This window comes from Drosophila virilis, chromosome 2, assembly GCF_030788295.1.
Source record: "Drosophila virilis strain 15010-1051.87 chromosome 2, Dvir_AGI_RSII-ME, whole genome shotgun sequence".
Lineage (NCBI taxonomy): Eukaryota > Metazoa > Arthropoda > Insecta > Diptera > Drosophilidae > Drosophila > Drosophila virilis.
Genome location: NC_091544.1, coordinates 12,663,429 through 12,691,232, shown reverse-complemented (window position 1 = coordinate 12,691,232; position 27,804 = coordinate 12,663,429). Strand labels below are relative to the sequence as shown.

Here is a 27,804-nt window from a genome sequence, read left to right as displayed (position 1 = left end):
ATCCGTTTCCGTGCAGTGGCATTTTGCTTAGCTTTCAGGAACTTTAATACGAGTATAATTGCATATCTGCCATCTACAAATCCGCTATTGCATACACCACTCCCAACCCCAACACCAATCCCACCGCCACTTCGCCCCACTCACCTTAACCCAACAGCTGTTGCAGCGGCATTTCAACTCTGGACTCCACATCATTTAATGGGGACTCACAATTTTGCTGGTGAAATATGCTGTTGCGCTGCTTTTGCTGTGCCCGGCAGCTGCTTCAAATGTTGGTCAAGAGCGTACTGGCTTTCTTGCCGTATTTCTTTCTTTCCATTCATTTTGATTTGCGACTCGTCGATTGGGTTTCCAGCAATTTGCCAGCGACCAGCTCGAGTTCAATTGCGCGAGCCTTTGGGCCATGCGATAAGCAGCAGAGTGCAGCGACCGAGCGGCTAACTCGGCAGTCGGGCGAGCGGGCTCTGAACGTTGTTCTGCATTACTCAGCGTTGTGAAATTGCCGGCTGTGTTTTTCCCCTTTCCCATAAAACCAAGCAGTTTGCGAGGGGGCCGCACAAAAGGCGGAAATTGGGTTCGTTATAGATGAGGGCATAAAACTGGCATGTGTATGTGTCTGTGGTGATATCCTGTTGAAGCAGCTCTGATGATGAGCCCAGCAAATGAACTGCATAGGTGAATTGCTTTATGCCAGCTGATTTGCAAACTTAACGAGCACAAAGCACCAATTCCTAACCAACTCAGCTGCAACTTTCCCAGCTCGGTCATTTAATTAACCACAAAACGCAATTACCAGCGACAACAACCTGCGACCCATTTCAGACCTGTCAAAGAAACATTTAAATCACTTTTACGTGTCGCAGCTGACATTTTAGACCAATGCCCAGCTCGACTCTTGACATGACATTACATGACAGAGATTTATAGAACTACAGATGCCCTGTAAAACGGATACAGCCCAAAAATATGCAATTGATATATAAGATACCTGATTTGAATGGTTGGATGCGAAATAGATTCAAGAATTCAAGATAAAAAATTGAGAAGCTTACTTTACTAATTGGTAACACACAGAATAATATTTTCCACTTTATATGATCATGCCACAGCTCGTTGACCCAGTCCGTTTGCCAATCCTTGCCACATATCCAGGTTAGTTTAGCAATACTAGCCGAAGGTCATGATAGTCAGAGATGTTTATAAGTTTAGTCAACAGTTTGTGCCCATAATCCATGTATATAATTTTTTTATAGATAATTATATCCCGACCGATGTTTGCTTTGTGCATATTTTATGCGTTCAAGACTGGGCTATAATTTGCACCTTTAATAGTGCAAATTGCACGCAATGTGACAAACGAAAACACACACACCCACGCCACACACATACACACACATAGACGCTGTTGAATGTCGCTTGGCAATTACTTTGACTACTTATTAAGATGATAAACGAGCGCAATGCACCGCTTGCAGCATGAAAGCTGCACTAATTGAAGGGAATGTGAAACGAGGGAGGCTGCATTTGGGGGCCTTTTGATTTAGACGATAAACCAATAATACTTAGTTACATACTTAGTTAGCCATCAAATAACGAGTGCTAACAAAAATCTTGTTGAAGCGGACAAAACGAAAAGCGAAAAGTAGTTAAAGTAATTATGGCTTATGGTATCGAATGTATATGTGAATACTAAATGTGTATTTATTTGTACATGCATGTGTGTGTGTGTGTGTCTGTTAGAGCTGCTATTGTTGTGGCTCTTAATGCAAGTGCGCTAAAATGAATATGAACATGATACATGCGAGTGGAAAGCCACTCAACGTTCGTTCGACTCAGACAGCTTGACGCCAAAGCAAACTCTGAAAAGTTCCGTGTAATGATGATAAAGCTTGCGAACATATTGTTGCTGTTGTGGGTTGTTGTTGTTGTCGTTGTTGCTGTTGTTATAAAACAGCAGTCAGCTAGTCAGTCAGCCAACTCGGCAGCGGACTAAAGCCACGTCTATATAGCAATTACCAAGCTCGGGAAATTCCGTTGAATTTGTGCAGTTTATGAAACGCTGGCCAAATGCAGTGCAAAGTTTGAACAAAACTTAAATGCACACTTACAAAGAGAGATGGAGAGTGAGATAGATCGATAGGAGAGCGAGAGATAGAGAGCCAATAACGATAATGATTCCAAATGTTAGAACCGAGTATTGACTGAAAACAAATTCTCGGCCATAACAGGTAAAAAATTACAATAAAAAAAAGACAAGTTGTATTACATGAGAGGTCATTAATGGCTGAAAAAACGCATGATGCACAGAGGCACTTGCAAACTACTGACATACATATATAGATATGGATATAATGACCAACTACTGTCAGCGGCCTGTTGCACACACTCACACACACACACTGTGAATGGGTCACAATACGTGACGGCTACTGGGCACCAGTGGTGGCAGGTGGCAGAGAGCTAGACAGAAGGACACACATTGCCGCAGTTGTCAAAAAGATTGAATAACAAATGAAATGTCAAAAGAAATGAACGTGACACGCCATCTAGCGTGCAGTAGCAGCGTCAGCAGCGAAAATAACATCAACAACAACAACAAGCAACTAAATGCCCGCATGTAATGCCCATTAACCTCTTGACTACCATTAATCAATTGGCCAAACTGTGACTAGCCGAACAAGCTAACAAACTGTGTGATGGCCCGTTTGAAAATATATAAGAAAATAAAACTAAGCTATAGAAGAAATAATAAGTAAATAAAAAAACATTTAGTAGCTGATAAATTGTGGTTTATTCAAGGGTTTTCGTCATAGAAAATGTTGTTGACAAATTCATTTGGCTGCTGTTTCGAATTGTTATGAGCCAACAACTTTAAAGTTTAACAAATTGTTCTTATCTTTTGCATTTTGTTACGACTTTGGCACAATGCAAATTGCCAGCTAATGATTTCAGGTGTTTTAATAGAAGTCCCGCCAATCATTTTTGCTCTTTTTTATGCATTCTCATTTTTCTATTTTGTTGTTGTTTTTTGGCAAATTAGTTTCATTATTGTTTTTTTCCCCCTTCTTATTGTGTGTATTTTTTTTTTTTTTATTTTTACTTTTATTTTATAATTTTTGCTTTTTTTGTTTGCTGCGGTGAAATCTTCAAGGCCATGTATATTGACTGACTCGACGTTTTGTCGATGTTTTCGCGCTGTGCTTTTATATAATTTTAAACAATTTGCTTTTTATTTATTTACTTTTTTGTTGTGTTGTTATTTTTGTGTGTTATGTGCTGTTCATGTTACTTTGTTGCTGTTGCAACCTGTCGCAAATATTTCGACGCATTTGTTATGCTCAGCTTATTTCATGATGTTGATTGCTGTATGTGAATGTGTGTGTGTGTGTGTGTGTGTGTGGTATGTGTGTGGCTATATTTATAGCTGCTGCAGTCATTCATCATGCGAAAAAAAAAAAAAATTAATAAGCCAAAGCAACACAAGTTGCGCCCACATGCAGAGCAGGAAGTGGCCAAGAGAACAGGTTGCCAACTCGAAATCGGACTGCGCGGCTTTGTCTAAGTGCCTGGCTGAAACTCTTTTTGGCTACTTCAATGAGCTACATTTGAAATGAATTGTTTTTGCTGAAAGTCATGCAAGCCAACTTGCAAGGTCAACACAGCCAACAAAACATTTATAAATATCAAAGCGAAGGTGCTTTAGCAAGTGCGCGGCGGTTTATATATATATATATATATATATTTGTTCGTGATTTGACCGATTGGTCTGGGCGTCAAGGTTAGAGCCCGCAACGCAGTCGGCAACCAGTTTCCCCCAAAAATAAATAAGTTTATCGGTCAAAAGATATGACAAGCCAGCTGCATACGCAGTGTTATAAATCAAAGCGATTTCTATAAATTGCAGCCTAGGCAAAACAACAATCGGTATCATGTGACACACGAAATCCGATCTATTCAGGAGTGCCAGAGTTCCTAAGGTAGAGCGTCTGTGAGGGAATTCTAAGCTGTTGAGAGCGGTTGCTGATGACGTGATCTTGAGACACGCTTTATCAAAGCTAACAATTTACTAAAGCTGAGTCATATTTGGGAATAAAACATATAAACGCTTTGGCTAAGTGGTTTCAATGGCAAGTTATCAAGCTGGATTGCTAATCCATTAGATGCTTATATGTTAAACGATTCTCAAAATATGCTGATGACGCTCGTTTAGCAGCTCGGTGGATGGGTAGAGAAACAACAACAATGGGAAAACAGGAAATATAAACAATGCATAGAGCTAAATAAATAAAATGAGCGAATGCAGCCGGAGCATAAAAAAGGCAGCGCAAAATAAATGACATTGGCGGTTATAAAGCGAGAAGGCTAAAATAATACACAAGATTCTATAATAAAGTATTTAAATAAACAAAACAATTTGTATGCCATGAACGGCGGCACTTGAAAATTACAGTTAATAATACTTGCGCGTAGTTATTTCAAAATGCAAATATTTGCCAAAAGCGAATGAACGCTAAAAAAGCGAATGAACCGAATAAACCGTTCGGAACGGTTGAATGCACTCCGCCCTGGTTATACTAAAAGTTCTAAAACGGCACAAACAAAAAAAGGTATATTATATATCATATATATATATATATATATATATAACAAATATATATATATATATGTATATATTTGAATTATTTATGTGTGGGCGCCGCATAATGCTGAGGCGCAATCCGAAAGGATTTCGTTCAAGATATTCACGGGGGGGCCTGTGGACAGATCTGTGGCTGGACTGGACTGGTCTGGTCGGGTTGGGTCTGTATTATACTAGTGTAGAGCGTTGCGACGGACACTTGCTATGCAAATGCGATTCAAATTTCAGGTATGAAATTTGCAAGTATCCAAAAGATACTTCGTATAGGGCACGAATTGTCGTCATTGTCAGCCAGCGTCACAAGTTATACGACGTTTTGTTGCTGTTGTTGTTGTTGTTGTTGTTGTTGTTGTTATTATTGCTTTCCGGCATTGCAAGTTGCGCACGGGCAATGTACAGATACGTAAACACATACAGCTACAGTTACAGATACATATACAGAGATACATTTGGCGCGGTAGCAGAAAGCGCATTTTATAAATAGTTGCTGCTGCTGTTGCTTTTAAAATGTATGAGTATCAGCGACAACAACAACAACAGCAACAAGAACCACAACAACAGTAAGTTGTTTGTTGGCTTTTTGATTTTGTCATTGCAAAAACAAACAATAAATAAAATACAATAAACACATACAGATGCAGATACATCAGCAGATACAGATACAAATACGTATACTAATATACTAAATACAAGTACGTGCGGATATACGAATTCGACAGTCTTTGCAGCGCAACGGGATCTTAAGACCGAGTGAGACAGGTAGAGCTTGCGTGAGAGAGAGAGAGAGAGAGAGAGAGAGAGAGAGAGAGAGAGAGAGTGAGAGAGCAGATTGAGAGCGGGATAACAGCCAAGGTGCGAGAGAGAAATTGCGGCGATCGTTTTCAATTTTCGTTGTTGTTAGTCGCCGTCGCCGCCGCTGCCGCCACCTTCGCCAGCAGCGACGTCGACGCGGGCGACGGCATTGACCGCTAGAATGCAATCAACCTATTCCAAGGCCAAGTGGCCAGCGGTTTTTGCTGTAGGTGTGTGCGCCTATAAACACATATGTATGTATCTGTATCGGTAGTGTGAATGTATCTGTATCTGTGCTGCTCGCGGGTATCTCTGACTTATTAGCGAGAAGGCAACTGAATCAAAATAATGAAAATGTCAGGAAAATAACAAACAAAATGCAAGCAAAATAATAAACAAGATGCGCGTCTTTTGCAAATTGTCGGCTGTGGGTGGATCTACAGGCGCTGGGGGTCAACAGGTTAACAAATTGCCGGACAATGTCTCATGACTAATTACTTGGCCCCTCATATTTGACTTGCCATTCCAGGAACTCTCTCTTCATTTTGTTTATAACGGGCTACGTATTGCTGTTTGTTTTATTGCGGTTTGAAAAATGCAATAATTTCGTGACGCACATTGATAAGAACTAGTACAGCAATAAATTAAGTTATATTAAAATGGAAACAAGAATTGCAATTTAATAGGCTAAAATTTGGCAACTAGAATCTATGATATCACGTTGTTTTCACTTTGTTGACCATGCAATAAAATTCGACAAATATATATTTTTTTGCTTTGCTGGCAACAAAATGTTACCAACTAGAAAAATGTGATTTATGCTTGCAATTAATTGGCCCAAAAGCTTCTGTCAATGCGTAAAAGTCCGGCACAAAAATACATTCGAATACGGCGCGGTACGGTAAACCGGAATCGGAACAGCGCGTCATCAATTTTTTTCCTTTTTCATTTTCTGTTCTGTTTTGTAACTTGCAATATTTTTCAAATTGATTTATGCAACAGCACTGTATTTTACCAGATTGTACGCTTTTGAAATTGTAATTTATGAATTAAATAAAATGCAGCATAGCCAGCAGAATAAATAAGGATTTATATTCGAACGTATTGCGACAACGAAATACTCTGCAATGTGTTTGTTTTTGGGCTTACAATTTGGTAATCCTTTGGTGGACTAATCTTTCGCATTTATGCATCAAATGTTGATGTGAATCTAATGACACGAATATATATTTATAAATTGTATCTAAGTGAGCTTTGAATTTCGTTAAGAGCATCAGCCCCTTAAATGAAACATGTTCTGGTCACCAAAGCAACCAAGCGAAAAGTGATAGAAATAAAGACAGGCAACAAATGAATGCAAATAATTGCCGTCTAGACAAATTTAAGTGTCATGAAAATGTTTGCCGCTGAAATAATGGTATCTTTTTTCATATTTGTTTATTTTTTTCTTCATGTTTTGCAACAAACTTTTGAGCTTTCAAAAAGAATTCAGATTTCGGTTGCTACGAAACAACCTTTCTAAACAATCAACAACAACTACGGACACTCGTACAAATAAATTCACTTTCAAGCTCAGCTGCATTGATTCTGAGCCATTTACATTTAAATAAGAGTACTTGCGTACATGTTAAGCATTGGCTTGTACCTGTCAAGGTGTTCAAGCCCACACGGAAATACTTGTACACTGAATAGCAAGAGTGATAAATCTCATGAAACTGCGTTATATACAAAATAATCGCAATACTCACAGACCAAAAGCCAGTTCAGAGCAGCCAATTAAACGCAATGTGTCAAGTTACTCACCTGTAAAGATAAAACATGCAAAGTATATTTAAAATTAAATGACAATTTAATAAGCGAATTAATAGCAAGCAATTAATATATTAATTATTCATGGGCGAAACCAATAAAATAAAAGACAAAAAAAAAACTGCATACGCAATGAAATATTGCGCATACGCCGCATTGCACGCACTTGACAACCCTATTAACTGCAAATTGCTGTCCAAGTAAATGCTCCGGAATTCCTGCGTGAACTGCTCTTAATAACTTTCGTGTCAAAGTTTTAGTTACCAACTGCTAAACGAACTTTTGCGAATTTCGCTTCGAATTGACAGCTGCCAATTTTGGCTTTTTTCGATGAACCCCCAAGCTGCAATCAGTTTCAGTTGTTAAAGAAAATATCAAAGCACGGCAACTAGCAACTGCCAACTGGGAAGCTAACCTTGAAGTATTATCGATTACTTTTTCAAAAAACGCCCACCGAAATGTGCAGTTGTGCCTTTTGCCACTGACGTTAAGTGTGTGTGTGTGTGTGTGTGTGTGTGTCAGTTTGTGCATGTGTGTGTAATTGGCTGGACTTAATTGAGAGGCGAACGCAGCAGCAGCAGAAACCTTACAGAAACCAGAAGCCGAACTCGAACCCAAACCACAAATTCAGTGCTGAGCTGGCAGCTATAATTAAATCCAGGCTCCATTAAAAAACGCGTAATGTTATGACTGCCAGGGGGCACGAGAAAGGGGCGGTTAGCCCTATACGTTGCAAAGATTAGCTCTTGATAGTTCAGGCATGCGCAGTGCGCCGCAGAGAGCGAAAATTGCGCGGGAAAACCGAACAACAGTTGCATTTGTTGTTGTTGTTGTTGTTGTTGTGGCTGTAGATGTTGCATGCGACCCACTGAACCACTAAGCGGCTGACGTCGTTGCAAAGGGAAAGGTTTGCCATTTAGCTTGGGCGAATTCGCCGCAACCCTTAAAAGTGTTGCCATATTGATTTTTGCTGCCGAAGCGGTGACGGCGGTGACGTGTGTGTGGGCGACGGCAACGGCGGCGTCGGCGGCAATGACAGCGGCAGCGGCAACGCCAGCGGCAACTGCGACGCCAGCGCTGACTTTGCTGCCTGACCTTGAATACATCTGCAAAAATTTTCTCTATGCACTGCCAACTAATGTACACGAGTCTCACTGTGTGTGTGTTTGTGTGTGAAGTGTGTGTTTGTTTGTGTGTGTGTATCTTCTTCTTCGCTGCTGTTGCTTTGGCCGCGATTTTAATCATTCGCTTTGTTTTATGCAAAACTTTGTTCCGGCCAAACCCTTGGCAAGAGCGCCCACTTAAGTATATATAACATTTATTTTAATTTGTTGCTGCTGACGTCATGTGCAGCACTCATTATTGTTGTCATTTTTCTTTTTTTTTCTTTTTTTTTTTGTTGTTTACTAACTAGTTGTTGCTGTGGTTGTTGCTTTGACATGGCTGCTGACATTTCATAATTTCCTCAGCTTCCCCTGGCCGAAATGCTGTATTTTCTTGTCATGTTTTTGCTTAGGTGGAAAATTAATTAGTTTTGGCTTCTGGCAAAGGCGCAGACAAAAGCGTTTGAATACTTTGCCAGCCACTAAACAATACATAATTAATTTGAAAATTCACATTTTCTGTGAATGAGCGAATAAAGCAGCAAAATATTTAAACAAATTAAGCCATATGATATGTTTGAAGCGAATTGTTTATTGAAATAGCATTTAATTAGTGCACATAATTGAATCTGTTAGAATAATAAAATTACTATAGAAACAACAAAGAGATATTTTAGATGAAACATTATATCTTTTAATCAAGTTCTTTAATCAAACTACACTTTCACATTTTGTTAGATATCGTATTACACAAAGATTCTTTCCCTGCTAAGTGCTTTTATATTCATTTTCAAATTTCTAAATGAATGTCCGTATCGCATTTCAAATCGCAAAATAGTAGAGCAGTTCATCCATATTTAATGATTACATAGAACTTGCACCTGCTGCAAATGTTCATTAATATATTATTGGCTCAAGTAGTTTGTGACCAAGTTGGACAACTGATGGCAGCACCTGCTCTGCATTTGCGATCTTTGTGCTGCATTCAGCGAAACCACAGTATCAAGCTCGCCCTCACTGAGCTTGGTACCTTGACTTTGACGGCATTTAAATATTTAATGCATTTTTGCGTCTTCCCGCCCACAGCGACGTCAGCGACGTCGGTATCGCTTCAGCGGCTGTCACACATTTGTCAACATTTGTTGGGCTGCCCCAGCAAACAGCGAAGACAAGAGGAGCCAGCGGCCGCGGCAGCATGCCAGGCATTTCAAGTAATGCCCTCGCTCTATAGATGGCACCATTAGACATTGCGCTCTGAGGCGTGCCGATGCGCTTGTGTTGCGCTTTAATTAAGCCGCACCGCCCACACACTACACCACCCAACTAGACCCCGCTGCCTGGCATGCCCACAAAATGCAAATGTCAACGACAACGACAACAACGACGTCTCGCAGATGCAGTCGCGGTCGCAGTTGCTGCCGCGGCCCACGCTGCGCTTGTTGCGCATTTAGAGACAAAAGTTTTCCATGACACGTGTCGCCCGTTCATTTCTGGCCACTTCATTTGTTTATCTGCGGCTGCAATTTGCCCGACTGCTTGAATAATCATTGCAAAACAAAAACAAACTATTTGTTTGCCAAACCCAATTGCATTGACTGATGTAAGTGGCATTTGTCTGTGTGTGCGCGCGTATGTGTCTGGTGTTTGCGCGATACGAATATCTATTTCATTGTTTTAAAGCGGAGCGCTGTTGCTTATCGACCATCATATCGCGCATACGACCCATGCGCGAGCGCTAAGCTTAATTTCTGCCTCAATTTGAAATAAAATATCGTAGCTTATAATTAACAGTCAAGTCGAAGCCAAAGCCGCAGACGCTGCCTCTGCCGCTTCCGAAAGACAAAAGCAAAAGTTGCTAATGAAATCACCTGGTCGCTGCTGCTGCTGCTTCTACTGCTACTGCTCCTCTGCTACTGCTACTGCTGCTGCTGGCGTTGCCCGTCGACGCAGCTTGTTTGGCTTTTAATTATGGCGAGTTGCGCCGACGCCAACAATAAATTTTGATGTGCATAAAGCTACTTATAAATAATACATACATACACATGCATACACACATACACACAATACACACACGCATATACATGCACACATATGTATGTGCAATTAAATGTTTGCTTTGCATATTCATGGCATTCGCATTAGCATTAGTATTAATTAATTTTGCGCAATACGAAAATTAATTAGCCATGAAAAGTGAATCGAGCGCAAAACATTTCCAAGTTTCGCCTCGGCGACGCATTGCAAATTGTTCACTCTGTTCACAATTACGCGGCAAATACCTAAACAAGCACACGCACACACACACACACACACACACATAAATACACACGTCAACAATTAAAAAAAAAAATTAAAAAATTGGTTGCATTCGTAGATCGTTGAATTTATGAGCAATGTTTTCGGAAATGTTTTGCCAAAGATATGGCTATTTAAGCATGTGCTAGAAATACATGTGTCGCTATTAGCATTGATTTATCAACAAGGGAGTGTTTATTCAAAACATAATAAATACGAATAAAATGAGTGGAATAGAATCTTAAAAGCGCTTTTTATGAATTTGTCATTCGGTTAAACGGACTTTCAGTCAGAATTTGTCATATAATTTAATGGTTGATCAAGACTGAGATAAATTAAATTGCTTTTAAATGAATTAATATTAATTTTACTTTTCATGTTCTGAATTAAGCCCCTTACGAACTCTTTCTTAGTATTTTAAGTTATTCTCCAACAATGCATGTAAAAAGCGCCGCAAAAAATAAAATAAAACGTTGAAATTTTCCCTTGACGACGTCAGCGACGCTGGCGTCAAAGTTGGCAGCGACAAATTGCACACATTTTTGCATCTGTGTGCAAACACGTGCCGTAATTTCCCTTACGCCGCAACGTCCCTCGCTGCGGCGTGTGAAAAGTGCGGCGAGTTGAACGGAAGTGTGCTTTTGCGCATGGCCGCAAAGATGGCGACGTCAGCGACAGGCTGGTAGGGAGTACGGCAACGGGAGAGACAGACAGAGAGAACACGAGAGAGATAGCAAGAACAAGAGCCAGATAGTGCAAGAGAGGGCGACAGAGAGAGAGAGAGAGAGAGAGAGAGAGAGAGAGAGAGAGAGAGAGAGAGAAAGAGAGCCGTGTCGAGTGCATGTTTGAGTGCGAGCGTGTCAGTATGAGGGAAATGCATTTCATTGCTTAACATTCGTTTGCCGGCCGGCCGGCGCAACTAGAGGCTGCAACAGTGTGCAGTGGCAGTGAGTGTGTGCGTGTGTGTGTGTGTCTTTGGATATCTGTGTGCATGCGTGTGTGTGGGTGCATAACCTACAAAACTGTGACACAGTTGCATTGGCAGTGCGCCCGCATACACTGGCGAAAAAGTACAGCCACGACAACAGTTGCACTGGCCGCCATTTTGTTTGTGCAAAAGTGAAACTGGGCCAATTCGCCGGGTACAGTTGTGTGTTGTCTCTGCTGTGTGTGAGTGTGTGTGTGTTTGTGTGCGAGTGTGCGAGTGTGTGGTATGTCTTTTAACATGATCTAATTGAGGTCTCATCTTGGCAGCTTGTAAAGTTTTCGTCTGCTTGGAAAAGTTTTCGTTCCAATGCAAATGAAATCGAAATGTTACGCTGACAATTTGCTACATTGCCACATTTGCCGCACTTGCCACATTTGCAACTTTGCAACTTTTTGGCAAAATGTATGTCAGAGCCGGCTCGTGGCATAGTTGGCAACAGCAGCAAACATTTGACCGAAAAAAAGCTTAAATAAAATTAAATTAGACGAAAATCGAAAAATTTCGCAAACATTTTCAATTTACCGCAAACGACATTGGATTCGCCTGTGGCTGACTGTAAAGCGGCCGCGGCACTGTCGGGATCTGCAGCCGCCGCAAGTGAATTGAAATTCATTGCAATCGGAGTGACATTTGTAATTTGCATGCTGTTCAAGCCAAGCAAATGGTACATGCAACACCGAATGTTGAATGTAAATGGCCAAAAACAAAACAGAAAGACGATAAAGATTCAGATAAGGAAAGCAAACTGGCCGGCAGGGGCTCGGCCAAGTGTGTCAGTTTGGGCCGATTGCCAAAGGCACCGATGACTGGCAGCTGGCAAAAGTTAAAGGCTGTTGCCAGACTGCGTAACGCAGCATAATAATCGATAGATTTTTCGGGTAAAGTAAATGCAGAATATACCTTTTCCAGTTCGAAAAAAAAAATTGTTGACAAAAAAAACATGCGAAACTGTGCTGAATATTAATTGCAATTCGTATCTGGCTATATCAATAAACTAACATTTTGATAAGCTGACATTTTATTGAGGTATATCGTTGTTTTAAAATTTGTTCCTTTAACAAGTGTTTAGTAAGTAAAGTTACTTTGAGAATCTGAAAATTTGGTATTACAAAATCCATTCAAAGCAGAAAAATAGAAAGAGATAAGCTAACCCGATCGCAGTGAGCCAAAAACGGCAGCAAAATCAGAAAAAGAAACAAAATGACAAAAAAAAAAAAACACATTACCGCAAAACTGAGCGAAACCAGGCCAAATGATGCGGCATTTGGCTCGAGTGTCCGCCGGTCTCTACACAATTTTTGTCACCTTGAACATGAAAACCGCTGCTCGTTTGCACTTGGCACAGATTTGTTTTTTTTTTTTTGTGAAAATAAAAGAAAAACTAGCAAAGAATTTCCAATAAAACGAGGGCAGAAGAGCTGAATGAATGATTCAGATACCGACAAATGGAAATTGCAATTTATAAATTATGCGCAGCGGCATTTTAGTTATGTTTATTGTGATGATGGAAAAACGTTGGAATGCCTATTTTCTGCATATTAATATATATTATTTATTTCTTTTTTTTTTTTTTCTGCTGCTGCTGCTGTCGACTGTTATGGCAAATTATTTTTATTGCATTTTTTCTTTACGACTTTTTCATTTGCATTGCATTTTGCAGTTAATGTGGTTCTTGCTGCGGCTACTCTTGTTGTTGTTGTTGTTGTTGTTGCACATTTCAGTCACATTTTTCTGCCTTTTGCAATTATGATAAATTTATGAGTTCGTTTCTCCCAAACGCATATATACAACCACACAACCGCACAAACACACACACACACATACGTACACATGTACTGCGCTTCACTAACTTTTGTTTTGTTTGTTTTTGTTGTTGTTCGTGTGTTGTTGTTGTTGTTGTAGTGGGTGCCACTCCTGAAAGTGACGCAGACGAATTGTTGCGCACTGCTGCTGCAAGTAGCTCGTCTGTTAGTTTTTGCTATGCGTTTCCGCTGAGACTTGGCTTTTGGCTTTGGGATTTGTTTTTTTTTTTGCGGAGAGTTTTTAGATTTTTGTTTTATTTCAATGCATTTGACAGCTTTACGCTCAATTTTCAAACCCATAAATTTCGGAGCTAAACAAACAGTAAACTTCGTTTTATGTATGACTTTTCACTTTGTGTCGGCTACTTTGGCCAAATAACACGCATAATGCAATTGCTTGGAGTAGAGCGTCGAAAAAGGATTTCTCAATTTCAGACTCTGACTGAAATGGTTAAGGGCTCAACTCCCTGGCGAGACATGTTAAGAGCAAAGTTTACATAGACGGATATTAAATGTCTAATGCTAGCAAATCCTACACAAATCTTCGAGAAGCTCTTGCCAAGTTGGAAATGTCCATTTAGCAATTGTTTTGTGCACTCAAAGTAGAGCTGTGCGGAGCGTGGGTAGACAGTCAGTCGGTTTAAGGTATAATCACTTATGTGCACACACAATGTGCTCAGCTGTTGCGCAGTCATTACTCATACGCCCCGTATTGCCCAAGCAGGCAGAGCGCAGTCAAGACGTCGTTGACGTTGACGACACTTGGGCCAAGTCATTTGCAATTGTTGCGCTAATGATTTACAAATTGCACACGGTGCCAGGTGGCACGTGGTAACTCACAGGCGACGGTGGGTGGCGGTGGGGGTGGGGGTGAGAGTAGGAGTCGGCTTTTTAGCAGCACAATTAAGTTTTAATAATGCCAACTCAACAATAACTCAATAAAGTCAACAAAGCGGTCAGCGCAAAGAGCAACGCGGCAGGCAAAATGACTGATAGATAAATTTAAATTGCTTCCTAATCAGAATTCAAGGTTATTTTGCCATATGAGTGAAATTAATACGACGTTGGCTTATGAATCAAGTGCCAAAGGCATCGCCGAAGCTGTTTGCCAATCTGTGGTTGTGTGCGTGTGTGTGTGTGTGAGTGTGTTTGCCAAGTGAATGTTGTTTCAAGGTTGCTGCACACACTCACACACACACACTCGCGCATACACATTGGCACTTGAATTGTACAATTTTTAATTAAATTTTGCTATATTTTTCGTTCGTTCCGGTTAAAAATAAATGCACATAGTAAAGCCAAATTTGAGGTACACGCTGTAAAATCCATTTAGCAGTAAGAGATACGAATACTGCCACCTACTGAGTGTGCGACAGAGAGGTAGAACGCGAGAGCGAGCGAGAGGGAGAAAGAGAATGGCACAGAGACAGATAGGTAACATGTGACAATGGCCGTGTACACCGAAAATCATAAATATAAATTTAAGCTTATTTAGAAATGTAACAAAAATGAAAACAAACAAACTAACAGCAATAATGTGGATAGGCACAAGCGGCTTGTCTAAATATAAATTTGTTGGTGGATCACAAAATACCCTGTAAAGGGCATTGTAAAGGGCTGTCTATGCTCGTATAGATATTGTTCACTATGTAATATTAAGATATATCTTTTAAATTTCAATTTGTGTTTCGTTAAACATTTTTCAAATAAGTACAAAATAATAAAATCAAATGAATAGTTCAAAAGCGCGAAACTTTCAGGTACTTTCAAAGCTTTTAACACATTGCTGTGAAAACTGACAGTGATATATTGTGTGAGAAAACTTATAAAATCAATCACATTGGCCAATTGCTGTATAGAGTCGTAGCTACATCAATCTGTCAAAAGTAATGCAGCAATTGCACAAATGGTGGGCCGCATGCTATGCGCTTTTTGCTTTGTCGAAAAAGGCAAATGCAGCTAAGCTGCCAGCACATGCCAGCACACACACACACACACACACACACACACGCACTCAAACTAACAAACACACTCTCACAAACACACTCACAGATACATAGCTGAAGCGACACGTGTGCCGCGCCATGTTGGCTGGCAGCGACGACTGCATTTGGCATTTAGTAGTCACAGCCGCTGCCTGAACTTTTTGTTGGTTTTGTTGTTTTGTTGCTTTGCAACTGTCAGCATTGCAAAAGCTAAACCGCAATAGCATACCCTGCCCTTCTATTCGACTGCCATTAGGCTAAGCCTCAGCCCCGCCCCACCTGGTTGCCCCCGAGCTCTACAAGCAGCAAGCCCCTTCGCGGCATTGCACCAATGTCAGTGCATTGCACACGCCGCGCTGTCTGCGTTGTTTTGCACTATAATTTGCGTTTGCTTTTGTTTGCTTTGGCTGCTGCTATTGATGTTATAAAACAAATTAGTTAGAAAACAAAACAAAAATAAAAGAGCCGCAAAAACATATAGCAAAATTCGCAAAGCTTATACATAGAACATGCAATTAGCCGGGTCTACACAACAAATAAAGTTGCACACAAAGGCAGCAGGCCAATTTTTATGCATTTCTGGCAGGAAATGTGCAACAACGTTTTCTTTAATTCAATTTAAGTACAAATTCGATGCCATTAGAGCTGTTGCTAATTGATATTCCATTTGTAAATGTCTGAGTGATTATATAATAATGCCGGCAATTTAGATATAGCTCTTTTACATTCACTTCGCTGCAATTATCCTGCCTTTTTGCATGGCTAACCTTTTTCATAGAGCCTTCAATCATGGGTACATTTGATCCCTAGGGCTGCTCAGTTGACCCCCAACCCACAAGTGCTCAGATAAAAGGCAATAGTGTGCAGGCAATTTACGAGCAGCACTTAAACAAAAGCCAATGTGCTTGCCCCGGTTGGCAATCGAGCGGTGCGCCAGCCTTGTAATCGCAGCCTTGATTAAAAGGCAAGAGTCCGTGAGTGTGGATGTGGCTGTAGCTGTGGCAGTGGCAGTGGCTGCAGTTGTCACTGCTGTTATTGTTAAATGCACATAAATCTGCATTTAAAATCATTTTTACCACAACTGCACACAAAACAAAAGCCATCATGGCGTATGAGTAATTTACAAACGGTCGCCGCTCGGTTGAGTAATGAAGGTTAATCATGCGCCATGTTGCGCCAAACACTTTGTGGCTGCTCAGCTGCAGGCAGACAAAGCACCGACGCGTTTAACACACGCGCATGGTGCGTATGAGTAATGCACGTTACGTATACGACACGTGGCCATGGCTGTCAAGCGTTTAGAGCAACTGCTCATTGCCTGTGACTGCTCTTCCCTTGCCCGACAGCGGCAATAATTGCGCACAATTATCCATTAATTGCATTCATTGCATTTTACACAAAAACTGCCGCTCAATGCCAGCGCTGAGATCATTTTGCGTAGCGCACATTTATCCATTCAAGCAACCATCCATCTATCTATCCACTTATCTATTCACATATCTGTGGCAGCTTGTCTGCTTTGTGTTTGCTTTTGCCACACAAGATTATGCGGAAATGTTGCAAATGTCTTTCAAATAGGCCGCCAAGCAATTGGGCGCAAATCAATTTGGAATTGTTGCCCTACCACCCCTCTACAGTAGCACACAGCTGCGCCCACAGCTGGGCGTGCCAGCTGCCAGTCTGACATATATAGATTCGAACGACAACCGGAAACATGACATTTTCGGCAACATTTTTAATTTTGTTTATATTGCTGTGGCCGGCTTGTGCAACAGGTAATCAGCCGGACAAAGCACAAAGTGAAAGTCTAGCCAAAGGGAAAGGAGTCGAGCTGAAGTTGTCGGATTAAAAGAAATAAAAATTATTTTAATCACAATGACACTAGCTGCTAGTGGCACTGACATACAGGAAATACATGATGTCTGGTATTAAATTCAGTTTTACCCATTGCAAAATAGTTAATGATTGTACACTTAAAGCACATATTCAATTATCTGTTGATATTTGGGATTCATTATGGCAAACCTTTAGCCGCCTGGCGAGCAGTCTTATCGCCGTGCCCAATACTTAATCGTTCTCTACACGAGCAGCCCTCAAAAAAAGAAAAACAAACAAAAGTATGCTTATAAAGGGGTGACGCGGGTGCCATTTGCGTTAATGTAAATAAAATCTTATCACATATTCAAGGTTAACAAAGGCTCGACAAAATGCCGATGCTCACTTTTGATATGTATCCCATCTGCAGTTGTTGTTTGCTTTTGGCCTTGTGTGTGTGTATGTGAGTGTTGAGAGCCCTTAAAACAACAGTCACACATACACATACAAACTGAAAACTGATCTGAGAGTACGCAAAAAAAAAATTTATGTGTATCAACTAGACTAACTAGGGCATTCAATTTGAGCGCAAGCAAATTGCAAAGTATAGTCAAAAAAGGAGGCAGAAGAGCGCTGGGTAGTAGTAGCTAAAAGTTGCGTAAGCTTCTTAACTTTTGTGTTAGAGTCCACTTTCTGCTTTTCAAGCATAACTAAGAAAGTCGCGAACTATATTTACTACAACTGGAAAATAGAGCGAGCGAGAGCAAAGAAGAGAGCGAACTATATGAAAGGGCAGAACTTTTGCTCATTGATTTTTGTTATGTGTGCTTGTGTATATATATATAAATATATATTAATATATATATGTGTGTATGTATATCTCGTTGCCGTGCAGTTAACGAGCTGTTGATGTTGCCCTTTGATTGATGGGTTCTTATTATGGGCTCGTTTTCGGCATTTATTTAATTTCCTGACTTTTCACAATTCGCGCCGCTGCCGCCACATCTTTCGTATGAGTAATGAATCAAGATGGGAATCAAGCATACGCCGTGTGTTGCATATATGCTGTTGCTTTTGCTGCCGTTTGCCAAAAATTATGCACAGGCATTTACATAAATATAATTATAGCAATTAAAATCGGTATACAAAGTTGCAATTAAAATGCAACAAATTTTGTGGCGTTGCGCTCTGTTTGGCAGACTGACCGCATTCCTTTGATCTTATCTATGTCTCTCTCTCTCTCTAAATTAATGGATGTGTGAGTGTGTGACCTACCTTCTTCTTGCGCTCCTCCTTGAAGTCGATGACAATACCCTCATCTGATGTGGATACCGAGGTTGTGCGTATGCGTGCATTCGCCGATGCACTGGCCGCACATTGCGGCGACAAAATTATGTGACCGTGCAGCACATTTCCATCATCGCTCAGCGGCGGCGAGGCCGAGCCAGAGCTCCAAGAGGCTGACGAGCTGCTGCCTGGACTGGAGCCCAACCATTTGTCTGAAACTGTGATAAAACAAAGCAACAAAAACCCATGAAATTTGCAATAAGAATAATGCATAAATTCGTGCGACCTACCGGCATGCGGCGAGTTGTGTAGATTCATTAAAATTAATGCAGCATTGCATTCATTCATATCGTCCACTTTGCATTGATCGCTGCTGCAATCATAAGAGTCGCTTGGCGGACGCTTCCGTGAGCTGCAAGAGAGAAAGAGCAAGGTAGGGATTAGATTAAACGATATTGTGCGAAAATTATTCTAAAAATTATCTTTGTTTTTCATAACTAATAAACCCATTTAACGATCCCCAAAAATCTTAAAGTTCACTAAAAGCCGCCGTTGTAATCTGAAAGGTAAGTAAAGCTGATTTTAACAGTTGAAATTCTTTGTAGGAATGTAAAAGCGATTTATCATTTGGATAAGCCTATATCTTTCAACTTGTGTCATTGAGGAAAAACTATAACAATAATTTTTAATTGCAGCCAAAAACTTTGAAAACTTTAAAAACTTGTTTATTTATTTATATTTCTAGCAGTACAAATTGAAAAATTTAAAACTCGATTAACTGAAATTTGTCTCACTTGACTGTAATCAAGCTGTCACTTTCAACTAGTGTCATTGAGCAATAACGATTGTAAATATCTCAAATTTCGCAAATGTTTACAGATAAGCCCAATTTTCTTGTTATACTACGCTTACAGATTGCATCACCCTGGCAGATATCTCTTCATCTTCATTAATGTGTTGGCAATTCCAAGAATTTAGAAGGCCAGCATTGGCCCAGTTGTTCTGAGGCTCGGCTTTAATTAGACGCCCTCGCATAAGCCTAAACTCTAAGCAACATCAAAGCAGCCGCAGCGCATTGTTGTTGTTTTTATCGTCGTTGTTGTTGTTGTTGTTGTTGTTGTTGTTGTTATTGTTGTTGTCGTCGTTGTAATTTGCAACAACCATGTGACGAGGTCTCTTTACGATAATCACCCCGTGAGGCATTTCAATGCAAAAAGCGGCGCAAAACTATTTTTAGCTAATTTTGTGGCCAGCGATTTTGAATGCCCCTGCATTGTTATTTATATTATTGTTGTAGTTGTTGTAGTTGTGGTTGTTCTTGTTGTTAATTTTGCACATTCGTCATTAATTGGCAGCTACTAGCGGCCGCTACGATAGCATCAAACAGAGAACATTCACAAATATTTTATGGCTAATTTGTTGCTGTGCAAATTTAACTGACCTTGCGCAAAATATATTTTTGGGAATTTTTTGCTAATTTTTCGCTTGTCACCAATTCCATTTTTTAAGAGGCGCTGACGTCAACTCTGAGTTTTGGCTTTAAGTTAACCTTGGGGCAACCTTGAAGGCTACAACAAAAACAACAAACAGCGAAAAGGAGCTGCAACAACAAAGAACTACAACAACAATGGTGCTGTTAAATCAGATATCCTTTGGCGTTAGCATTATGAACAGCATTTATACGCTTGAAAAACTTGGACAAAGGCAACTTTCGGCCAAGAATGCAGCCAAAATAGATACAGTCTAAAGAGGATTCAGGATAATAAAGACGCGACAGTCGCGGCGTGTCATAAATTCAAAACATTTCATACGGCAAAAAACTGATTTGAAGGACTCCTCGTAATCAAGCTGAGTGGAAGAAAAGCTGCGCTCCTTCTGCATTTGCTGCTTTTTCTACAGTGGCTGCTTTTTCTTTTCTACTGCTCCTGCTGCTGCCATGCCATCTCCTTATAAACAATTGAGACGTCGCCATTGTCATTGGCTGTGCCAAGTAGCCATTTGCCGGTTGCGTGCCAGGACTATTATTTGAATGACAGAATTTTCCATTGAATCCTGTGTTGAATTATGAGAACTGAATTGCTGATAAGCTGTGCCTGCTGCTGCCTCTGCTGCTGCTGCCTCTTTTGCTGCTGCTGCTGCTGTTGCTTGTGGGCAATTATTGATGATTTAACTTAAGCAGCTTAGTCTTATTGCCCGGCTGGCAAGCGAAGTCTTAGAATTGAGGCAGAATACCAAGAACATTGCAGCTCCATGCAACTATGTTCGGTTTTCTTTAAGCTCCTTGAAACCGTAAAACTATTTCAAGTAGATAACAAGAATTCAAGTATTTATCTTGAATCAATAACAGGATTTTTCTTCGAAAGAACTCTTAATTTTTTAAGCTGAAATAGTTATTCTTACGATAAGTAGATGCTCAGAAAAATATACATTATTAGTCAATCTGAAGGGTGCTCGGCTTGAGTAAGCTTTTAATTGGTTCATCTTTCGCTGCAGAGCTTTGAGAGAACTTTAAGCAGTGGGCGGGCAAAGAATTCAGCGTAAAGCGTGCTTCATTCTAGTTAGAAACATTTCAAAGCAGATGTGTCTAACAAAAGATTAGAGTGAGTTTTAAATTTTCTAATTATTTTCAGTTAGCGCTGCCCGTGTGCATTTTAGCCTTGCAGGTACGATCAAAACATTTTCTGGGCTTGCCACGTTCAACTAGTTTGTCAGACTTTGATCCTACAGTACTTTTCAAACAAACATTCAACTTTTGTTGCATACACATGCTACGTACATATGTCTATAAAAGCTGACATCATGCAGTTTATAGAGCGTTTCAGGAGTTTCTTTTTGTTAACATTTCTTATCGCTGGCATCAGCACTTCAGCTACATTTAAGCCGAAACGTGAAATTGCATTCTAGATGCTGCTGCTGCTGCTGATGCTGCGACTGCGACTACGACTGCTGCTGTCCGCAAACCCTTTCGCAAAACACATTTTGGTCCATTGTGCAAAATTCAGAGGCCGCAGGCAGCGACGACTGAGCTCAGCTGCTGCTGTTGCATTGAAGTGAATGCAGCTCCTTCTGAGAACAGCTGCCATAAAATTTTATTGCAGTGCTACCAGGTTTGGTTTTTAGCCTTTGTCTAATGCACGCGCTTTGTCTGCAGCCCCTGGATAGCCAGCATTCACTGTGTGTGTATGTGTGTGTGTGTAGGAGGGGCTGCTGAGGGGAGAGGCCAGAGCAGCAAGAGTTTGGCTTTTATCCATTTGGCACCTTCCGCTTCGTTGGCTACTTGCGCGGCCGCCTCATCTGCGCCCCAATTAAATTGACTAAACTTGACGATAAATTTTTGCCGCTCGTTGCTAATCGCATAAAAGTAAATTTGCGCATAAATCGACATTTGAAATCTCTGCATTAGACCGAGGGGTAGTCGGGCTGCGGAGCTGTTGGCAGCGGTTGGCAGCGGTCAGCGGCGCTGTTTTGCCGGCCGGCCTGGCTGCCGCATGAGGCGGCGCGTGCTGCGGCTGGGGGAAGATCAGGCAGGGGAGATCGGTTTTAGCCATCACGATGTGGCCATTTTGTGCGCACAATCGGTACCGTTAGGTTCAGCAACAACAATAAACAGGCCGTTGCTTTCTGCTCGATTGCGCAGCAACTTTAATAAACTGCAAGCTGCAGTTGTTGCAGCTGATGTTGTTTGTGTTGTTGTTGCTGTTGTTGTTTGGTGTTGGGTGTTTGTTGCTGTTTCTGTTGCTGTTTGAAAATTGGTGGCCGAGTCTCAAAGTCTCAGAGTTTCAGTCTCTCCCTGGCTGGTTCACTGCGTGGCCGCACGTAAATTGCGACTGGCGATGATCGGACAAGGCAAACAGGCCCAGGAGCTCGGGGATTGGCGCTGCTCTGGCGCGTGATTGAAATGCGATATATTCGCGCCGATTTCGGGGCCAGCGCTTGAGCGGAGCCTGGGAAATGCGCAGTGATTTTCACTTAGTTGTATTTGTTGTTGTTGTTGTTGTTGTTGTTGTTGCTGCTGCTGCTGTCGTTGTTGTTGGCCAGGCGATGCGCCTAAGCTATGCAACTTTGGCCCGTACTCTGTTCGCTGTTTTGTTGGCAATTATTTGCCCACGCCGCTGGTTGCAATCAGCAGGCGACGCTGCCAGCAACGTTGCATGCTGCATGCGGCACAGAAAAATAAAACAATAAAAAAAAAGGTGTTGAAAGCAAAATTACATTGCAATGTGCAGCGGCGGCTGTCGGAAATATGCGCGCTCCAGAGATGCGATATGATATGCCCAGCCGAGCGGAAGAGGGGGTGCGCTGGATATGGTGGGGATTGGATGTTAGGCCAGTGACTATTCGTTTGCATGCCGCATAGAAATTAGTTGCAACTGCAATTTATAGTCTCTTGTTGTAGCTGTCTGCTATTGTTGTTGCTATTGTAGCTGTTGTTGTTGTTGTTGTTGTTGTTGTGGATTGAGCTGCATTCGTTTTGGTTTGATTTGTGGTTGCGCTGAGCAACTGAAATGCAATTAAAGTCCACACCGAAATGAGTTTATTGAATTAGACACGTGCTCGAAAATTGGATCGGAAAATTGTTGGGGCCAGGACCAGGCATTAGACAATAGCACAGTGCGAATTGTTATTGCCTTTGTGTTGTTATTTGAACAACTTTCACCGAAAAACTTAAGCGCAATTTTCAACATCAAGAAGTTTGGCTAACAATATAAAAGTAAAAGCCAGCAGTAATTGAATAAAGAGCTAAATGAAAAACAACCCAAGATTTTGTTTTGTCGCGAACGCGAACGCTGTTGAGCCAAAAGGCTAGAGGCAATTTACAGTTCTATAGACGTATGTTCTGATCTAGAAAGAGAATCGCTATATATATATATATTTATAAGTATTTAGATTTAGATTTGACTAAATGCTCAATCACTTAGAGTTGCCGAACATGGGTTCAATGCTCCCATACGATAAGTCAGTTCGCTGCCAGCTTGGCTAACAAGTATTGCGTACTTTCATTGATTTGGCCTTATCAGAGAGCCCCGTTAATATCAGCAGCAAGATTTAAGACGCTTATCAGGTGTCGAAAGCCAAAGTCAGTGCCAGCAAAAGTGCAAATCTTGATAATGTATCGTATGTGGCACAAGTATACGACAAACAGAAATGTGTTTTTTACCTCAATGGCAGGGCAATTTCATTGAGGTCTTTTGTTATTTTGCAGCACGCTGCCACTTATCAGTTTGTACGATAAGAAATTTAAAGTCATTGTGAAATAACAACAAATGCAGCCCATATGAAAGCGGAAGTGTGGCCTAACCGGGCTAAATATTATGAATAAATAAGTATATTCAAAGCGCCAATGTTGCGTATGCGCAATATGCTAATTAACCAGCTCAACAATAAATAAAGTATGCCGTAGAGTTCCGGGCGAAACGCATTTTGTGCTCGATAAATGTCAATTGCTTTGTCATGTGTTACCTCGCTGTTCAATTATTAATTATTTTGTTCAATTAATTTCAAATTACATAGGTTTTCTTCACTTGGAGCTGCTCGAGATCCGATTACTGTAGAAGCCCATAACAAATTTTATTTTCTATTTATATATCGTTTTGCTTTTTTGTGAATTTTTTTCAGAGACAAGTTATTTACGGGCCCATGACGTAGTTTATTTATTTTTTGTGTCCCTCAAAATAGAGACAAGTACATGTTGGGATGGTTGCTGTGCTTGTTCAAGGCGCGATTGTTGTTGCTGTTGCTGTTGTTGTTGCTGCTGTTGTTGTTTTGGCTAGTTGCGTGTGCTGATTCAAATTTTCAGCCTATGCGTAATTTCCAAAAATTTCGCATCGCTGAGTTTGATTTCGTTGCCGTTGTGTTATTTGTTATTTGTTTTCTTTTTAAAAGGCGACCTCTTTTTTGTTGTTAATTTGTAGGTTTCTTTTTTGAATTTCTGTGTGTGTGCCTCTGTCTGTGACACACATTTCGTATATTTTGCCAAAAACCGAAATGAAAACAGCAATAAAATCGAATAAAGCAAATAAAAGCCTGACCGGCTCCGAGACTGAGACTGAAACCGAGACCGAGGAGACCGAGACCGGGGCCCCGGCGGGGCTATGCCTATAGCTGGGCCATTCCGAAGCGAGGTAGCGCCAGACCGCAAAGTAAAATAAAATAAAAACACATTCAAAACAAAAAAAGTGTAAACAAATATTGAAATTTGACTGCGGCCTTCGCAGGCAGGTGAGCCACGCAGACAAGTTGGCCAGAAGGCGGAAACAGCGCATGGAAAGAAGGGTAAACAACATAATACGCACACACACACACACACACACACACGTGTTGTTGTTGCGAATTTGTGTGTGTTTAATGCGTAACTGTAAAATGTGTGTCGTGACTCGATTGTATTTGTGAGTGCGTGAGTGCGTGAGGGGCAAGCTAAGCGGGAGATACACGAATCCGTAAACTTAACTCAATGGCACCTGCGTGTTTTTTGCTCACTTTTTATCACTTCACAAATTGTTGTTGCTCTTGCAATATTTACTTTTGGATTTCTGTTAATTTTTGTGTGTCTTTTTCTTTTTTTTTTTTTTTTATTTTGCTCTGCTTAGATAACAGCATTGAGCATAGTAAATACTAGTTTCTCTTCATTGTTATTTTTTTGAGACGTAGTTTTAGTTCGTTTTTTGTGCTTGCCTCTCAATATCAAGGTATTTAGAGCACGTGTTGTGCGTTTCGCACTATTTGATTTAGAATTGAAAGTGAACATTGATTATTGGCTTTTTAATCGCATTAAGCTGTGCGGTTTTATCTAAGTTTTCCAGTAGATTTGTCAGCAGTTTGTTGTAAGGAAATAGACTAAAAATCCCGCCAGTATTGTAAATCCATGCCGTGAAAAAAAAAGAAAACAGTTAACAGCTTTCCATTCCTGGTTAGGAGCCGCATCGTTTACATAGACAAATAGCGCATTTGAATTTCGTCTATTTGGGTTTTTTTTTGTTTTTGTCTGGCTGTTTTGGCGGCTGCTGCTCACGTCCAGAGCTCTCTATGCCATTTAGAGGCTCATTTGCACAAATTACTAACATTGCAACAGCGGCTAAAGACATCGACGACAACGGCAACGACGACGACGACGACGACGACGACGACGACGACGACGACGACGATGGGCAGGAGAATTGCAATTGTTTAAAGCAACATTAACAAACTGAAAGCAGGGAAAAACCCGATCGAGCCATTGTCACCACATTCCGGCAACGGAAGCCAGCGGCAATGTTTTGCGATTGCTACTAGAAACCTGGCAGCAATGGCAGCAATGGCAATGGCAACAGCAGTGGCAATGGCAATGGCAATGGCAGTGGCAGTGGCAGTTAGCTGTGGCAGCAGCAGTGACAGTGGCAGATTGGCAATCGCCCTAGGGGCGCCCCAGGTCCCTGCCCAGCAGTCATGAATAAAAATCGTATTAATTTAAGGCAGAGGCGATATTTTTTTTCGCGACAAGGCGCTCAAGGGCAACAAATAGGAGCAGGCAACTTGAAGTTGAGCGCTACTGGCCAGCCTGGTCCTTGTATAAGTGTGTGTGTGTGTGTGTGTGTGTATTTTCTATTAGAAATACGCGGACCTCAGCGAATGACAGGCCTCAGTCGCGGCTGGTTTTTCCCTGGCGGTGGCGACTGCACCTTGCCAGCTTGTGACAGCGAGTGCTGTGGTGTCGACTGTACCGAGTTTTTGTTGGACTGGCTTAAATGCTTTTGGCCATGGCCCACAGGCACTGCCACTTTCTATTGTCTCTTCGCCAATTGATAAATCACAAGAAAATCCAATTTGAAAATCAGTAAACACTGTGCGGCTGCTGTGGTGCGTGGAAAGCGCACGTGATGTTCAGAATTTTCGCTGCTCTTCGCCTGGCCCACGTGAACTTGGCCAAGCCAAGCGGGCCAACAATAGACAGGCAGCCAGTCACTCACGGACAGCAGCAATAAGCGTGTGACAGTCAAAAGGGCGTAACAAGCTGGCAGTTGTCACATTCAAGCTCAAACAAATGGACAACAAAGACGGACACACCTGCCTAAGGTAACTCGCATGTGGGCAGCTTATGTTGCTGCTGCTGCTGCTGTTGTTCCTGCTGTAGTTGTTGTTGTTGTTGTTGTCACTCATATGTCAGCGCCATTGCCAACGCCTCCAGCTGCTTAGCATGCAGCGCTGCATGCGTCAGGAAATGCTGCAACAATTTAGCGGTACTTGGTCGACCATGCGACCAAGTCCATGCACACGACCATGGGAATTACGCGCTGTCGCCGACGCACTGGCGGCGTACAATGGGAAAAGTGTTCACTGATAAGTAGCTTAGATGCGTGAATGGTGAATTGCTACCAATATTTAATCAGTTATTGATTATCGATGACAGTATCGATTTAAAATCGATTGTGATGCGTTATTAATAAGGAATTATAATCACACAAGCGGTTAGTCATCGGAAATCGATAAGAATCGTGATTAATTATCGATCACCAATATGAAAATTTTGTTTCTAAGAATTTTATTTTATATTTTGTGGCTTACTGCATTTTTATTATATAGATATTGATTACAAGCCGATAGCTTTAACGACAGCTCTGCTTCTCATATTGCAAGTCCCAATGTACCAGCTCCTTCCACGCATTTGGCCCACTCGCAAGCACAACTGTGACTGCTGGCCTAGCGGCTCAGCCCCGTCGAGTACGTGCGTTTGCTTTTACAGTTAAGCGTCGAGAGCCGCCGCACACTTTGGCTAAATGGGTTGCACACGCACACACGCAAGACAAGAGACAACACTCTGACAACAATTCGTTGCCCGCAGGGGCAATAATGCCAGCTGCATTTTGATGACCCGCTCGCCGTTGCATGGCCAACATTTAATTCAATTAACAAATCGCAACAGCCCAGCAAACAAACAAAAAACGCGCCAAGCACTTTAATTATATAGAAATACATACACAGCTCCTCCGAACACTCCAATCTCCTCCCTTCCAACACATCACACCACACCAGCAGGCTAATTAACCGCAGTGCAGTTTATAGCCTTGATTACTTCAGTTTAGCTGCTACTCTTGGAAAATTTGATTTCAAATATAGAGGCATTGAGCTGGCCCTGAGCAAACGTATTGAGGCTCAAGGCTGCTGCTGCTGCTGCTACTGCTGCTGCGGATGTTGCTGCCTGAGAGTCAAGTTGAAACGTGGCTAGATGAAAATCCCTTCATTAGACTCGGGCAACTTGGAGATACACGCGCGAGCTCGAATGTATTTGTATTGAAATTGCCAAATTAAACGTGAT

The 27,804-nt window shown here is 41.4% G+C and overlaps 1 protein-coding gene across 4 annotated transcripts in view; it reads right to left on the bottom strand.

The window, feature by feature from the left end:
- Glut4EF (Glucose transporter 4 enhancer factor) overlaps positions 1 to 27,804 on the bottom strand; it is a 149,893-nt gene that overhangs the window by 33,771 nt on the left and 88,318 nt on the right. For 3 of the 4 annotated variants that reach the window (XM_015171548.3, XM_015171551.3, XM_032440026.2), the window contains exons 3-4: positions 18,806 to 18,927; positions 18,504 to 18,733 (exon numbers count right to left, since the gene is read on the bottom strand). In XM_015171548.3, the coding sequence (XP_015027034.1) occupies positions 18,504 to 18,733; positions 18,806 to 18,927 (352 nt within the window). Of the gene's footprint in view, positions 1 to 4,700; positions 7,235 to 18,503; positions 18,734 to 18,805; positions 18,928 to 27,804 lie in introns of those variants that run through there. The other variant, XM_015171550.3, reaches the window with a different exon arrangement.